A 17,752-nucleotide genomic window follows, 5' to 3' on the forward strand; every position below is an offset into this window, starting at 1 on the left:
AATTATAATAATAATAATAATAATAATAATAATAATAATAATAATAATAATAATAATAATAATAATAGTAATAACAATAATAATAATAATAATAATAATAATAATAATAATAATAATAATAAAAATAATAATAATTCTTAGGTCTAGGTCGTGTTTCTCACTTTTTATCTTTTTTTCATTCTTGTATTTCTTAATTATTATTATTTTATTATTACAGTATTATTGTTATTATTATTAATTTTATTATTATATTTTATTATTATTATTATTATCATTATTATTTTATTTGGGTGTATTTTGTATTAAATTTTTTATTTACTATGAATAATTATTATTATAATTATTATTACTATTACATTTTTGCCCCCAGGCCCCGATGGGCTAATCCCTGTTAAAAAAAATAAAAAAAATAAAAAACTTTCGGTTTTCAGAGCTTTTCGGTTTTCGGAATTTCGGATAAAGGGTTGTCAACCTGTAGATGCTCAACTGATTACATATTATTTCTGCTTGACTTTCATTTTCTTCATGAACAGTGATACATTTTGATAAAGCAAAATACACTTACCGAGTACAAGTACTGTATATACTTCACCATTATGGATACATTTTCATAAGCTTACTCTTTCATTAATTCAGAAACTTGGTGCCGAGAGCGCTCTGTTACTCCAGCTCTACTTGTTTTCTCTTGTGCAATAAGATAACTTCATAGTCATCCAGTAACCTGGTGGTTACTTGCGTACATTGTTACACCGATGTTTCTGCACTTACAATGGATCCTTTCTTTTGGAGTCGTGGACCTTCAATCTGTGGAGAAAAGGTATGTTGTTGAGTCAAACAGTGAAATAGTTTTAAAAGAATAAATTACAAAATGTGTTCTCCAGTAACAATATTATGTAATTTTACATTTGCTTCACTTTGAGGGAGTCTTCTGTTGCAAAATGCGATGCAATACCGGTTATTTTGCCCCCTGTGAGTGATTAAATGATCTACTTATTGATAATATGCATTGATGTAAAGTAACATCACTGTTGTCTCAACACTAAGAAGACATTGAAACATAAATATAAAATAAATAGAATGTTGTTTTACCTTAGGAAATTATAAAAACAATGAGAGTTTAAGTAGGAGCATTCAGATGATGGCATGTGGTAAGATTTCCTCGGTTATCAAGAAATGCAATAACTCAAAAATTTTACAAACAGACACTATCCATTATATACATACAAACATTATCCAACAGTACAAAAGTTCATGAAATATGAAAATATATAGCACTTTAAGATGCCCATGTGGATGTTACAATAGGTACAAGCATTATCTGGCATTCAAAGCTTTCAATAACAAAATTATCAAAGATTATATACAGTATATACTTACATATCCTTTATATTCAGTAGTACAATATAATTGTTTGCCTATCTGCCTACATCTTGTGGTAATATATATATATATATATTGCCATTAAACATGTTGAGTTAATTTACATTTGTATGATGATTTTACTGAATATATATATCTACCGGTATGTATCTGTTTATGTAATTCTTGTTATCTTTTCTCCTCTTTTACTTCTGTATGGGATGGATCAAGGGGTCCATAAACTTCCTCAAAGAGGAAGTGGGGGAAATAATAGTGGAGAGAGATGCAAGACAACCAAGAAAGTAACAGTGAAGTACTGAAGACAACTACAGTTTGGTACCATTTATCCTGCAAGCTTGGGACCTGGGGATTACCTGATAGGGTTTTTTTTCTTAAATTTGGAGCACCAGGCCTAAAATGTATAAAATTTACAGTAAACCTTCTCTGTAACTGGCTGAGAAGACTTTGTTCATATTACTAGATTTACCCCTAAAAGTAGCTTTAACTGTACTGTACACTGTAACATTAAAAATGAAGATTTGGTGTACAGTATCTACCCAAAATTATGAGTTGAAAAATAACCATAAAAACATATAGGTCACAGATGGGAAACAGTTGGAAATTTCCCCACTCAGTTTGGGAATTATGTGGTGTTCATTTGAAATAATTTGTTACAGAACATAGTCAGTTTTTGGAGTGTTTTGGGTACCGGATAAACGATCCCATACCTGCAGTAGAAATATCCACACATTAACTGTGCATAGTATACAAAGCTGTAGAATTAAAGAAAAGAAATACTATATGATGTAAAGGTTTCAGTGTACTGTATGGTAAATATCATGGCAGGAAAATCTAGAACATAACTGAGGGTGCTGTATGCTTAGTCAAAACTTCTACCTAAGTTGAATGGGAAAATAAAGCAGTGGTTGTCATTTTTGTCATCAATGAACAATTGATGATTAAGTGCTGTGTTACACCATGTAGACAGTCCCCTACTTATGAACGAGTTACGTTCCTGGACCCATATTGTTGGTCAATTTGTTTGTAAGTAAAATTTTACTGTTGTTAATCTTTCCTACAGAGAATGCCCAATTTCTGTTAGTCTTTCACCTCTTTCTGCATGTAATATGATGTCTAATTTCACTTTTCAGACATTATTGGCAGTCAAAAGTGTTCTAAAAAGTACTTTAAAGCAGCAGAAAACACATTTAGGCATGTGTTGTAGTCACAACACAATAAAAGATGGTGGCAAACATACTCCAGCCTTCAACATAGTGTGATTGTAGTCCTGGGGCATGGTTTGAAATTTCAACCAAACATTCAGTCATGAATTTCTATTTTATTCGTTGAATATCTAATTTATTCATAAGTTTGAAAGTTCGTCACTTTAAGGTTTGTAAGTAGGGGACTGCCTGCACAGTAGCTTCCAAAATTCGAATAAAGTGTAGATAGAATAATTATTTCCCCCTTTAACCTTCTTGCTCCTAATGATATGGCCATAAACCTTTTTTCAAAAGTACTACAGCCACTCCTCGACTTACGACCTACCCGACTTACGACCACCCGGACATACGACCGCCCCAGTTGTCCCAAAATTTTTTCAAATTACGTATTTTCGAGTCCCGACGTTAGTGATTACGCTGCGTACTGACAAAATTTTTTTTTGTAATTCCATTTAAAATAGTTGGCATGCTTAAAAGTGAGAGTTTTGTGGTGCTGAGAAGAAAAAGAGACACCCATTTTAGATTTTCTATGTATTATTTTCGCATTTTCGACTTGGGACCAATTTGACTTACGACCTGGAATTGGGTCCCTAACCCCGTCATAAGTCGGGGAGAGACTGTATACTGTATTTTATCTGTTTAAGTTCTGTGTTATATAACTCTATTATGCTTTCTGTTGTAGTTTCCTTCTTTTAATTATTTTTAAATATTCACAATATACTGCATACCATATTTACAACACTTACGACTAAACATTAATGGGATAAAACATTGATACTATATAAGCATTTTTTTTTTATATGGAATGAAATTACAGAAAACATACTGAGAGCCACCTCAAGTTACCCATTTTTGTGAAATGATTCCCTCGAATTCTTGGCATGTGAATGTACAGTCATTTACATACCTGTATTTACAAACACATTATTATCGCTATACTGTACTTTATGATAAAAGTCACCTACATACACAACTATAATCACCCCTATCATCACAACAATAATTGTCCTACACACCAACACCACCACCATAGTTACCTCCCACACCATCTCAATACTCACCACAACACACATGGAAAAAAACAAAATCAGTGATATTGCAACTAGCGGGATATCAGTGGTGCTTTAATACAAGTAGCAAAATATCAGAGTATTCCACCAATGACAGAGCACTGCTTAGTGTTCTAGGATGCATAAGGTACATCCTCAGACTGTGAGGGGTCTTCTTTACTAGAGGTTCTAGTTTCCTGCAGGTAACCAGGGTGCATGTTTGCCTAAGACTTGGAGTTCCTATTTGTCTTGCTGCCATTGTACAAGCTTGTTTGCTCATGCACTGCTGTTTTCACATGCGATCTGTGTTGTGCAGTACTGTACTGTACTGTATATTACTGTACCAGCATATAATCAGCCAATAATACCATTAAAGCAGTTTAAAGACATAAAAAGTGATTACCGTTACTTGCATATACGTACTGTACTATACATTCAGTGTGAAATTACCATACTATATTGCCAGTACTATACAGGTACTGTACTGTACAGTCCCCCAAAGAGTATCATTAGATTTTCTGTCGCTATAATTTGAAATACTAGACGAAATGCTTTGATATGATCCCCAGTGCCTGCTTGCCAATCAGCGACAGTTAGAAATAGGGATATGATTGGGAGTAGTAGAAGTTCTTGTATGGTATACTAGATACTTCAATATAACAAGAAATCCATTAAGTTATATTAATGTATGTATTGTTAAAAAATTTATAGAGTAGAACATCGATATTTAAAGTGATTCAATTTAAGATTATTGATTTAAAGTGACACCCACAATTAAGGACAATGTTTTGATTTAGAGCGAATCTTTCATATTTTGTGCGAGTCAATCTGGCGCATCATATTTTAAAATTCTGTTTTGGTGACTGTGAAGTGATTTTTGCTGTTTTTTTGTGACTGTAAATTGCTTTGCCTCTTTTGTTGTGAACATGATATGAGCAGTGATGACTGCTATCATTGTTTTGACATTATCTTCATTCGCTCTGCTTTTGTGACAAGTGCTTTCGTTCTGTTTTTTGTGACTGAAGTGAGCAGTGTGACTTGAAAATGTCTGGGAAGGCCAAGGCACCCAGGAAAATCATGTCTTTGGAGGTGAAGCTTGACATTGTAAAGCTGTGTGGGAGTCAGAGTGACGTCTCCACTCCACCTTCAAGAGTCCCCTTAGCCTCGAAGGGAACGTGTAATGATGATCAGACCTGTTCTTAACCACTAGGCTTTCGGTCACATATGACGTACGTCTGTAGAGCTTTGGGTCAGGTTATATGACGTTTTGATTATTCACGGGCCTATTTGAATAAAAAGGGTGGGCCTGACTAGATTATGTTGCCAAGTAGGTATTTATCTTTCACTCACTCACACATGAGAGCCTCTCAGTCTCTTCTCAGCTTTTGTGATGTATGAATCTCGCCCTTGGACTTGACTCACTTCACCATGTGTTTCTACCCCCTAACCCCCAAGCACAAGTCTAGTATCATAATCAGTTACAGGTAAACCTCAAGATACAATATCCCGACGCGATATTCCACTTTAACGATGATTATAAATTAGCACCATCTTGCTATATATGTTCAAAACAACTCGCTTAAACGATATTCGTCGAATGGATATCCATTTGTCGATGAAATTTTATAAGGAAACAATATATAACCCTATGCACGTCGCATCTCTACCTTCATTTGCCACTCACTGCCACATGGCCAACCCGCCGTCGCATGGCTCCATGATTATCGCCCAGCATCATACATTGTACTTATCATCAATATTTTTTTCTTTTCTTATATAGTGAGAGGACAGCACTAACATTTAAACTGATTTGTGTTATGGTGACTGTGAAGTGATATTTTCTGTGTTTTTGATGTTTGTAAAGTGCGTCACTCTGTTTTCGTGAACATGTGTTCTGTGAGTGCAAGCCGATGTTTAATAATCCCAATTTACAATATTTCGTCCTGCGATGGGTTTTTCAGGAAAATTGTAAATAAAGGGATACCTGTACAATACCCTCTTAACACAGGTTCGTTCAACTCTGATTCGCTTGAATACGTTCTTTTTTATTAATACTTGGCATCGCTTAACACAGGCCAAGATTATCTCCAACACAGGTTACGCCTGGCTTCCACGGGAAAATTCAGAGGAAAGCGGAATTAAAATATGTTTAGTGCGGGCCAGCTGGCAGTTGAGTTCATGGGTAGTGCCCCCACTCCACACACACAGGCCCAGTGAGTACGGTGTATTTTAGATTCAGAAAAAAATAACACTGTGAACCCTCGAAGCCAATTGTCCGAATTTTCCAGCGAATAATAAATGATATAAGAAACACTAATGTAGTGATAAACAAATTACTGTATACAGTATAAACCATGCATTTACCTATGATAACATACCATAGTGAGAAACATTGTATCATTTACTAGAGTGAATGAAATAATATTCCCACAAACAACAATTGTCAACTCTGTTTATGTTTCCCACTTCCTCGGGCACCTGTGTCCAAGCAACGCCCACGGGCCTAAAATGTTTTTGCTCTGGTTTGGGAATGTTTCTTTGGGAAACTTCTAGGAGGTTTCTTAGCCCAGAACCCCCCAATTTTTTGTCAGGATCTTCCGAAATCCGGATTTCTCGGGTTCGGATCTTCGAGGGTTTACTGTATACGTGGAGATGGCATGTTGCTATAAAATAAGAAAAAAAAAGGGCATGGGTGCGTATGTGTGTGGACTTTGTATGTCATCAAGTTAGACTGTCCCTGTAGCTACATCCCCCTAGCTCTCCCTTTACCATGCCAAGCTGTGATATTGTAATTACAGGTAGATACACTGTATCTAGTTTTCTTCCATTTTATTTTTACCTTGTTACATGCACACACAATCTTTCATACAGCCAAGGAGTGAGCTGTGTTATTGTTATTTTTCAACTCGTAATTTGGTGTACTGTATACTATTTTTTTTTAATTTTTAATTCTTTTTTTACTGTTGCAGGCACGCACAATCTTTCATACATTATGTGTAAACAAAAAAAATATCATAAGGTCAAAAACATAGAGAATAAACATTTCTTATGTCCACTGGAGTTATCCCTCATAGCAGGGGATGGGGGAGTGAGAAGAGGAGGGGTGTAAAGGAGCGGGAGATCTCTCGGATGTTCTGTCTTAATAATAAAAATAATAATTAACAGTTTATTGAGAAAGCTCTGCAGCCCAAAGGCTGAAAATATACATTGGAGATAAATGACTTATTACATATATTGACATTGTGTCCTATGAAACGATTGCCAAATGGTAACACATTTTTTTTATTAACATTTATTATGATTGTTTCACTCTGTTTTTGTGACTACGTATGAAGTGACTAGTGTAACCAGCAGTAGTGTGTGAACAGTGACATTGGCCTCAAACCACCTCCCAAAATGCATATGTGGAGTAGCAAAACTGTGTGTTTTTTGCACTCCTCATGCTCATGGCACACATCAAGAAACATGTTTTGCAGGAGTACAGTACCGGATTGTCTCACAGGATATTATTTCCAGTCCAATATTTGGAAAATATAAGTCACAGGACAGGTTTACGTCAATACTGAGTAACCTGCATTTTGCAGACAATAACAACTCAACAAACGACAGGTTGTGGAAACTTAGAAAAGTCTTCACCATGCTCAAAGAAAGGTTTGTGGTGTTTTTCCGTTCCTTCCAGAAAGTTTAGAGGCGGATCCAGGGGGTCCAGACCCACCCCTTTTCATCATAAAATTCCAATAGGTACATACTTTTTTTTTTAATGCATTATTGTACTAAGGCATTTTTGTATAGAAAAATTAAATACTATTGACTTCAGAATATCTCTTTAATAATTACATATTGCTTCAAAATGGCCTCAAAATGCCCATGATATTCGTCAGATTTAAAAAAAATCGGGGTGGGGTCTCGCCATGCCCCCCCCCCCCCTTCAATTTGATATTCCTGGATCCACCCACGAACTTGTTTTTGACGAATCACTGGTGCTTTTCTATGTATTGTTCAAGCAGTATATTCCATTGAAAATGCATTGGTTCGGGATAATGTTTTTTGTACTCTGCAATTGTGAGACAGGTTATCTGTTAGATATGGTGGTGTACACAGCTACAGATGTGGATATTCCCAGCGACCTACTTGGCTTCTCAGGTGTGATTGTAAGGGTCTTGCTAAATCACTACCTTGGGGGGTAGCTACATCCTGTACACAGACAAGTACAACACCTCGCTTGCCCTTTCGAAGTTCCTGCTTGAACATAACATCAGCTCCTGTGGCACAGTGAGCTCAAATAGGGTCAACTAGCCACACTTTACTGAAGATACTGTCCTCAGTGATGTCGTCCTCAAGAAGTATGAGAAGTTGCTAACCATTCGCTGGCAAAAATGATTGACAGTGGCAAAGGGAATGAAAGAAAAAAGTCACGAAACTCGATGCTGTGGTCAACTATAACATCAACATGTGCTTGGTGGACAAGCACAGAATTATTGCAAGTGGGTACATGTAGACGTTTTTGCACCTTCTTGACATCTCTGTGATCAAGGGATCTTGGAGACCTACTGTGTGCTGCACCAAGGCGTCCCGATAGACTTCTCGCCCAGGACTTCATTTCTCACCACGTCCTGGACGATTTTCCACCTGTGGGTGCCAAATCAAAGAGCCAATAGAAGTGCCATGGGTGGAGGAATGCCACCAGGCATGAACCATGATGCAAGAAATGTGAAGACTTGGTGCAGTGTGGATGTTGTGTTTCAGAGACCTGCACACCATATAGAATTTCTAAATTCAGTATAGTACAGTATATATATATATATATATATATATATATATATATATATATATATATATATATATATATATATATATATATATATATATATATATATATATATATATATATATATATATATATATATATATATATATATAAATTTTAAAATGGTGATAAGTTTTGTGCTGCCTGAATATCCCTACTGTTCAATAGTATTATAGTTCTTTTGAAGAAAATAGAAATATTTTGTGTTTTGTAGTAGCTATAAGATATAAATATGATATAAAGGTGCCTGTAAGTAAAAAGTGAGTGTTGCAAGTGCATGTCAACATCACTTCCCACTCCTTCCGGGCCATGCGCAACAACTTCGAACAAAACTTATTTCATCACTCAACACTGCTCATCAACACTCCGCACAACTCTCCAACCATGCTACAATGAAATTTGATTGTAAGTACATTCTTCTGGTCTTTTTCTTATATTAATTCAACCATAGTAGGAGGTATACAGGGATCTCTATAAAAAAAAATGAAGCAGCCATCCATCCTCAACTTTTTTAGCAAGACAATGACTACTGCTGATACAGAGGCCTCGATCACCAACCCACAACCCTCCACCAGCCAAGTTGTTACTGCATCACCCACCCCATCATCAGACATTGACAAACTTGAAGAGGTGGTGGAAGAGAGTGAGCCTATGTCCCCCTCTTTCTTGTGACAACCACCTCTCCCTCCACATCCACCATCGCCCTCAATGGAGGTAAACACCCCTTTTACTGTTAAATGGATATTCCTATTTAATTTATATTAAGCTATTTTATATCTATTTGACTCAAATTTAATGAAATGTACAGTACAGGTACAATATTGTTTTGTGAAGGAACAAGGCTTGGACTAGTGTTATAGACGGCCGTGGAACCTAACTCACTATTTCCCATTAGCTTTGCCACCGCGGATTTGCCCACCACTGGGTTTTCCAGGAACCTAACCCTCGTGGTTGGCGAGGGACTACTGTATAACCGAACCCCTCCTCAAATATATTACTGTTATAATGGTAATAATGTTGAATTTTAACCCATCAAAAATACTGTGTATATAGTTTCACTCCCTACATCTTGCGAAAAAAACTTGAATTATACTCGAGTTTATATGATACCCTAAATTCTGAGTTGAAAAATAACCATAACATAACGAGAGCAAGAATACATTTCTATACAGCTATCCAAGATGGCCGCCCCAGCTGACTCCCGGGGGCACACAATTGAATTTATGCTTGGACCAAAATTTGTATAAGCAAGGGTGGCCTTTGTTAAATAAGAAGAGGTGCTAAATTAGGAAATTTGTATAAGCGAATTTTTGTATCTCGAACGTTTATAATATATTGACTGTTGTCCAATGAATAGAAAAGATCACATGGAGCTGTGGTCGGCTGAGAAAATGTACCGATACCCCAAATTTGTTCAGTGACAATTGCCATTGGACTTTTTACTTGGAATTTACAATCACCGTACTACTTAAATATAAAGTCCTGTTCTTACTTAACTCAAGTAATACTAAATATATTACAATGTTGCATTTGCACACGATCAGTGTAAACTTACACTAAATAAATATATTAATTTAACAGCTTTGGAAGTTAAAGATTTCTTTTTTTGCGACAATTTCCATTGAATTAATAATAATACCTACCATACACCATGCTTAACTTTTAGCCTATGCTTTATGATGTACTTGCAGAAACCTTTGAACCTGTGTATAAATGTAAAAGTTTATCAGCATTTAGCAGCATTATGCACTGAAATGATCTAAAAGCAACATTTTCAGGCTAAACCTACCAAGCTTTATTTAAGTGATGCTGTAATGTCAAAGGGGCCAGAAAGGATCTCTAAGCTTTTGCTCAAACTTTCTATTACTGATAACTGCCGACGAGCAGGGCATCAAATTTAAAATGCATTTATCCTTTGCTCAACTCGTGTGAACAGTAAACTAAGGCTAAGCACGATGCCTAGGGTCACAAGCAGCAATAATAAGATTACATTACTACATTCCCTCTAAGAAGGTTAGAGTTGAACATAAAGTAATTTTTGCTCTCAAATAATGGAATGAAGACAATCTTCCATGGTTTATTCCTCCGTTTAAACATTTTTCTACCGAACACAATGAAAAAGAACATCAAGAAACACATTGCTAAATGTTTATCTTGTGCGCTGACAAGGGAAAGACAATGCAGCTTGCTCCAATACTTGAATACCCAACACCAGAACGTCCATTGTCCACCGTCGCGAACGACTTGTGCAATGTAACTGGTATGTGTGGAATTTACATGAGTTAGGAGAAAGCATGAATGTAAAACTCATGTTATCATTAATCCTCTTCAAGCTTTGCAGATAGGCAAGAGATGATTTTTCAACCCCAATAATCCAATGCTAACTGCTAACAAATGGAACCATTCCCATCGGAGGCAAATGACACTCTTTTGACAGTGTACAAAGTTTGCCAATTTATCATCTTCATGCTTTCAAGTAGTTTTGCCTTTGTGATACCAACCAAACTAATTGTGTTATCAGTATGCATAACTAGTGAAAGGCACTGCAAGCAAGTTTTATCAAATCTCAACCACCACCAGCTACATAAAAGTTGGAAATTTCTCAGTTTAGCTAAAGGTTAGGTATAGCTACATAGGGATTATCTACGTGGATACCATACTGCGTGGAATGTAATAGCCTCTGTCAATACATTGACAATAGTCCTGATATAAAGGTGGGCTATTCACATGTAGCAATTGTATAAATTACACTACCTGAATTAACTAGATACACAACAACCAAGTAAACCTTATCACTTCCTTCTCACGTGTTGGATGACATTCTTATGTTCTCAGCGCATCTCTGATTTGCAGACAGTGTCCAGCCCTCAGTGGATTTAACATCTGTATCTCACACGCGATTGACGTGTTAAAGGAGCTCTGTAAATTACCTCCCATATTCTCTCGTAAAAGGACGGTTGCTGTCTATCGGTTAATTCATTATTGGTAACCTTAGTGCGCTATATTTTGGTAAATTAATATAAAAACCATATAGTGTTTGTGTGAACATTAAGTACTGTGAAACAACTACAAAGTAATTACAAGAGTTACAAGGTGACTAGCAGATGGGATTACATGACATTCCATAACTAGTTACAATATCATTACCAAATGTAATAATAACCACTTCGAACATTAATACCTGGTAATATAGGTGGAAGCTAGTGAGATACGAAGCAATTTCACTTTACAATAGTGAACATTCGTAGAGTGAGGGATACCTTGTATGAATAGTTTTCAGGAATGGAATCTTTTCATAACTGAGGAACATTTGTACTTTAATACATCTAGAATACCTGGTGAGAAAACATAAAAAAAATTATCAATTAAAAAATTACAGGTGGCGAGTAATTAGTTATAAAACTAATTAAAAATCGTCAAAATTAGACATTTTTGACCCTAGATCTGTAATCAACTGTTGAGGAGTACCTACATGTATATTGAGATTTTGAGCAAAATTAAAATTTCAGAATTCATGGCCAAAAGGCACTTTTTATCTCCGAATTAGAAATGAATGTGTTTAACTGCAGTATTTAAGTACATAGAGTAACACAAAAACACCAAAAAGCAGCATGAAAAAGTACAGGAAGCATAATTAGGGTTGCAAAACAAATGATATTTCCAAGTCATTATGACTACAGGTAGTACAGTAATTATAATATTAATAAGTTTTTGTTTGAGGAAACCTATACCACAACTACCATCATTGAAAGTAATGAGGGGGGTAAACACACCACCAAGCCAGAAATAAAAGCTATTAAAAAACTACCCACCAGTATGAGATGGTCGTCGGCAGTACTCAGGCATCATGACGAGGCTGTTACTGATACCCACACGTTACCAGTTACCTGCTGGTAACTTGTGTGACATTGGAAACTAAGTCATGAGGGTTAACTCAGAAATATGTAAGAAAGTAAAAAACTATAACATAAAAGATACTTGATTAAAATTATATTTTCAGGAGACATTCTCCCTTTCTCTTTAACTTTCTTCCAAAAGTGAAAATATAAGGCCATTATTTTATTCTTTCATCTTTGATAAGGAGATTCACTCTTATTCAATCATATTAAATTGGCACTAAGCAGGTTGTATTCAAGCATTTCTGTTAACACATCAAGCATAAGATATTTATACAAATATTTAGCGTTGAAAAGCCTTAATTAAAATTAATAGAAATGCTCGTCGACTTGGTTACAAGGCCTGAAGCAATGCAGTGTTAAAGTTTTACAATTCAATCTAATTTGTGAACACCAGATTAGAATATTGTCAAGCTAGGTTCATTCTCATTTAGCAACAGGATAATTTCAGATTAAATCTGTTGTCAGTAGAATAAACAAAAATATAGATTTGGGGTGAAACTAAAAATAAAAAAAGTAATTTGGTGGTTTATTTAACACTGTCCATATTTTGTATACATTATTAAGGACGAATGTTGAAGGTCTACTGCAGACAAAATGTAAAATGGAATGAATGATATTTGTAATGAATAGAACGGTAAAAACACAAAAAATAACTAAATTGCATAAAAAAAAAAGATTGAGAATAAGTTTATGATGTGTATTGCCAAATTAAATATATACATATACAATCTAAAAAAAAAACCCCGCACCTACACAATTATTTATTTCATGAATGCCCCATCCCATGGTCAAAACAAGGTGGCCTAGCAGAATCTCCTGTAACATCTAGTTTGATGACCATTTCAACTCCTATAACTGTCCAAGAAAGACAAGGACAGAAGTCCAAACATTTATCAATATATTTTTGCATGCTGGCACAGCTATTACGAGGAGGAAACAGTCACTACTTTCTACCACATGGAGGAAACAATCATTTCTTTCTACCATAGGGACGAAGCAGTATACTTTCTACCACATGGGTAATGTAGTCACTGCTTTCTACCACACAAGGGAAGCAGTCATTATTTTCTACCACATGGGTGAAGCAGTCACTACTTTCTACCACTTGGGTGAAGTAGTCACTACTTTCTACCACACAAGTGAAGCAATCACTATTTTCTATCACACAGGGGAAGCAGTCATTACTTAATTCCACATGGGGGAAGCAATCATTACTTTCTACAATAAAGAGGAATCAGTCACTACTTTCTACCATACAGAAGAAGTGGTCAATACTTTTTACCATAGGGAGGAAAGAGTCACTACTTTCTACCACACAGAGGAGGCAGTCACCACTTAGTTATAATAAGAAATAAGAATAAAATTGAGCTCTGCCTTAACAAGCATTCACAAACGATTAAGTCAAAGCAATATATTAAGACAGAAAAAGTAATAGGTAACAAAATATAAAGACAAAATATAAGACTGGTAAAATTTGCTGGCAGAAGTATGCTAGACCACCCAATGAATGACAAAATAAATAAGCACAACAGAACAAAGTAAAAACTGAATGAGGGTATTCCTTATTTCTGTCATGGTAGTGTTCCCACGGGTGACTGAGGCAAATAGGTGAACTACCTAGACACAAATAACTATTTAAACATATTAAACGTTTCTTTAATTAAATGATGAAAATTGCTTGAAGAACTTGATTTCACAGCACATATCAAGGACATCTAGTGCACTTCAGAACAATTAGGTAGTTAGGAATATTGATGGCTACATTTAATCAGAGAAAACTTCAATTCCAAGTATGTAAAAGCTCTGTTCTGAAGTGGTGATGTGTCAATATAAATAATTAAATAGGCCTACCTTTAGGTTATGACATTTCAAGAGGGACTAATTTCACCCTTGACAAGATCAACAAGTATGACTTTTGTGAAGTACTTAATATATTATTTTTTTTTTACCTGATGTTAATGAGCACATCCATGACTACAGTAAAGAATCCTACCAGCCAACAAGGCATTAAACTATTGGGAATATGGAAGCAATTTAAACAGTATCTACAATTAATGAATACTGGGCAATTGTACTACCATTTTTTTGACATCATTCATGTAATAATCCTTGTCCTATTTGTAATAGTAGTAAAACAAGACCTTTAATAAATATTGGCACCATAAAACATTTTAAATGATCAGTTGTAAAGTCACTCAATACCTATAGCAAAAGTAAAAACAAAAAGATCTACACTAGTTATGGCAGTCTGGACAGTTTCAACAAAGTTATGAATTCTGTGAGAGCTGAAGTCAACTGCAATAGATCAAATGTCAGTCTATTAGTTTGCCATAATTACCATTAAATGCTTTATTCAATGCAAATGTAGCATTTTTATTGTTGGTTTCTTGAAGTAAACCAATTTTTCTGCTATGATGCAGGATGGCTAGAATCAGTAATGATGTACCAAGTATTGAATATGTATTGACAGAAAATTTTACCCAAGAATTTGAGTACAGTAATACACAGTGGGGCCCCATTAATCCTTCATACCTGGCAAATAAGTAAATTTGAGCAAATTGTCACAAATATTTTAAAACATTAAATAATGTGAATCAATATAATTTCTAATTAATAACAAATTAGGCATTACAAAATCAAAATGGTTTCAACCGAAATAATGGAAATCTCAAACATGGCAAGATAGATTTGAACTTTGGCTGTGCTATGGCCATGATACAGCTGTAAAACCCTTTGAATTAAAAGTATGTTGAAAATATACACGAGACTCCAGATATACTTTGGCCAATTTGGAGTGCATAAGGATATATGATACTGTTTTACCAGACAAACCTTATCATCATACAGTACCCTTAGTCCCAGGAAACGGTGCAAAATATGGCCCACTAACTGTAGTTGATGAGGACAAGCACACTTCAAAAAGAGTTTACATTTTAACAATTATGATACTGTGAATGCTTTAAAATAAATTCAGATTATTGCAATATTGGTTTGTTAAATTAATGTGACCCTAATATATATTTCTGCTAATGAGAATGACACTGCAGAATAATTAAATATTCAGAAGTAAAGCACTCTTGACAGTCGTAGTCTAATAGTTTATAGTATCTATTAAGAGTAAATTTATTCAGAACAAAGTATTAATGGCTGCAGTTGATACAATATATATTAGTGGACAGATACAAACCTGTTTACATAAAGCAGCTAATAGTGTAAGGTCTCTTGTGATTATAAATTTACTCAAGAATATACACTGTGAACTACTATCTGTCTGCGCATATACATGTATATGTACAAGTGTCAAAGTGGGAAACTACAACATTAACATCCTAATTATGTAGGAATGCACTTCAGAATGATAATCCACTTTACCAACATCGAACATCATAAGGTTATTCTGACATTTCATCTAATATGTTCTTCTCTTACATTAAAACTTAAGTAAAATAAAATAAAATAAATTAAGTCCAAGCAAGCCCTGATCTGAAATAGCTGCCATCATCACCACCTTAGAATATTGCATTTATGAGTGTTAACAGTCAAAATACATGAAAACAAAGATAATGCAAGTTCAATGACAGGGTCTACTGTTTTAGAAGTTTCACTTATATATATATATATATATATATATATATATATATATATATATATATATATATATATATATATATATATATATATATATATATATATATATATATATATATATATATATATATATATATTCTCAGTTGTTACAACCAGTATATGTTTTACAAACTTTGCCTTGATATTGATATTGCATAACTTCAGCTTTACTAATACCATAACTACAAAAGATTGAGCACATGGCCTTTAGAATGGACACTAATTATCAAATATAATTATGTCTAACAGGTTGTGTTCAGTATCACATGTCTTTTGGTAAACTTAATCATAAGTGCTATCATAATGTGTCAAAATGATATTACAATAAATAAGCAAGCACAGATTTTTACTACTATATCAACTGATTTTGGAAAACATGCAAGGAAGCTCCATTTCCCTTAGTCAGGGTCTAAATCAGACAGGGCATTGGAGAACAATGTATTCCCATGTTTACTGCCATAACCTCCTTAATGCAAGTCTAAAATATGTAATACATGTAAAACTGTAAACATTCAATAAAAATGATGAGGTTGTGGAGCACTGTAAGAGATGTCTTGTGTTATCCATAAGCCCAGTGAATTGTGAATGAGCAGTACAATGTTGAAACACATAAATAATTAGGAAGGAGGAGAGTGTACAACAGTATAATAAGAGCAAAGTCTCAGTATTGCACCTCTTTGTTTATATTCAAAACCAGGAGCAAATTTTCTTTTACTACTCTGTTTATGCATTTACATTAATACTATGGACATTAGTACAGTAATTACATAATAATAAATAATAGTAAAATAAATGACGTCTTGCCAGATCCAACAAAATCAAGACTGATAATGTCAAGGTCATTTGTAATTACTGTTCTGTTAGTTACTCCTAGTTTGAAAAAGCATAAATTAAAACTTGTCTGTGCAAGTAGTAAACATACACATTATTGATGTGAAAGGGCATGGCTAGACAAAGAGCTTAGTATAAAAATCCTTTTATATATATATATATATATATATATATATATATATATATATATATATATATATATATATATATATATATATATATATATATATATATATATATATATATATATATATATATATATATATTACTCTGTTATATACAAAAATTAAGCCATTTTGCCAATTTCCTAGTTTTCAGTTGAGCAACCTACTTTTCTTTAAATAAAGTGTTATTAATAATGTTATTAATGCAAGGAAATCTTTGGAAATTATGACTTTTGATATTACCACATATTAATACTTAAAAAATGATTAACCCTTAATAAACATTATCATTAAAATTTGATTGATGGTCTAAGAGAGGTTACCTTAATTTACCTCTTTGGAGAGCCATGCCATTCCTTCGCTGTGTCTTACAACTGCACTTGTGACTAGATCAGCCAACAGGAGCCTTCAATGTGGCCTTAAAAGGCTGTGTCTTTATTTCAGCATTAGAATTATAAGTTTTATGTTAACCACAACTGTATATGCCTTACTCGCAGGCACCAGTGGACACCAGATAGCTGATCGCACCTTAATAAGACTGAGAGTTAGCTGATTCTGTCACAATTTACGACTTTATCACCTTAATTGTTATTCCTTCGTCCTCTTCATCCTCTTCTGCCATCATACTCAGTCTCTTCTTCTCCTCTTCATTAAGAGCATCTTTTTTGTTACCACGTTTCTTTGTGCTGCGGGAGATAAATGGTATAAAAAAAAATTTATATAATGGAAATATTGCTTAAAAATATCCACCATTTACTTCTTGCACCTTCAATTTTAATTAAGAGCAAATAAA

General features: G+C 34.4%; 1 protein-coding gene across 1 annotated transcript in view; it reads right to left on the reverse strand.

Moving 5' to 3' along the window:
* Positions 1–394: 394 nt before the first annotated feature.
* The window catches only part of LOC121857503 (sodium bicarbonate cotransporter 3-like), a 104,089-nt gene continuing 86,731 nt past the window's right edge, over positions 395–17,752 (reverse strand). The window contains 2 exon segments of the mRNA XM_042353590.1: positions 395–804; positions 17,540–17,645. Coding sequence (XP_042209524.1) covers positions 745–804; positions 17,540–17,645 — 166 coding nt within the window. The 3' untranslated portion in view covers positions 395–744.

Source organism: Homarus americanus, unplaced genomic scaffold (assembly GCF_018991925.1).
Source record: "Homarus americanus isolate GMGI-L3 unplaced genomic scaffold, GMGI_Hamer_2.0 scaffold54347, whole genome shotgun sequence".
NCBI classification, from domain to species: domain Eukaryota; kingdom Metazoa; phylum Arthropoda; class Malacostraca; order Decapoda; family Nephropidae; genus Homarus; species Homarus americanus.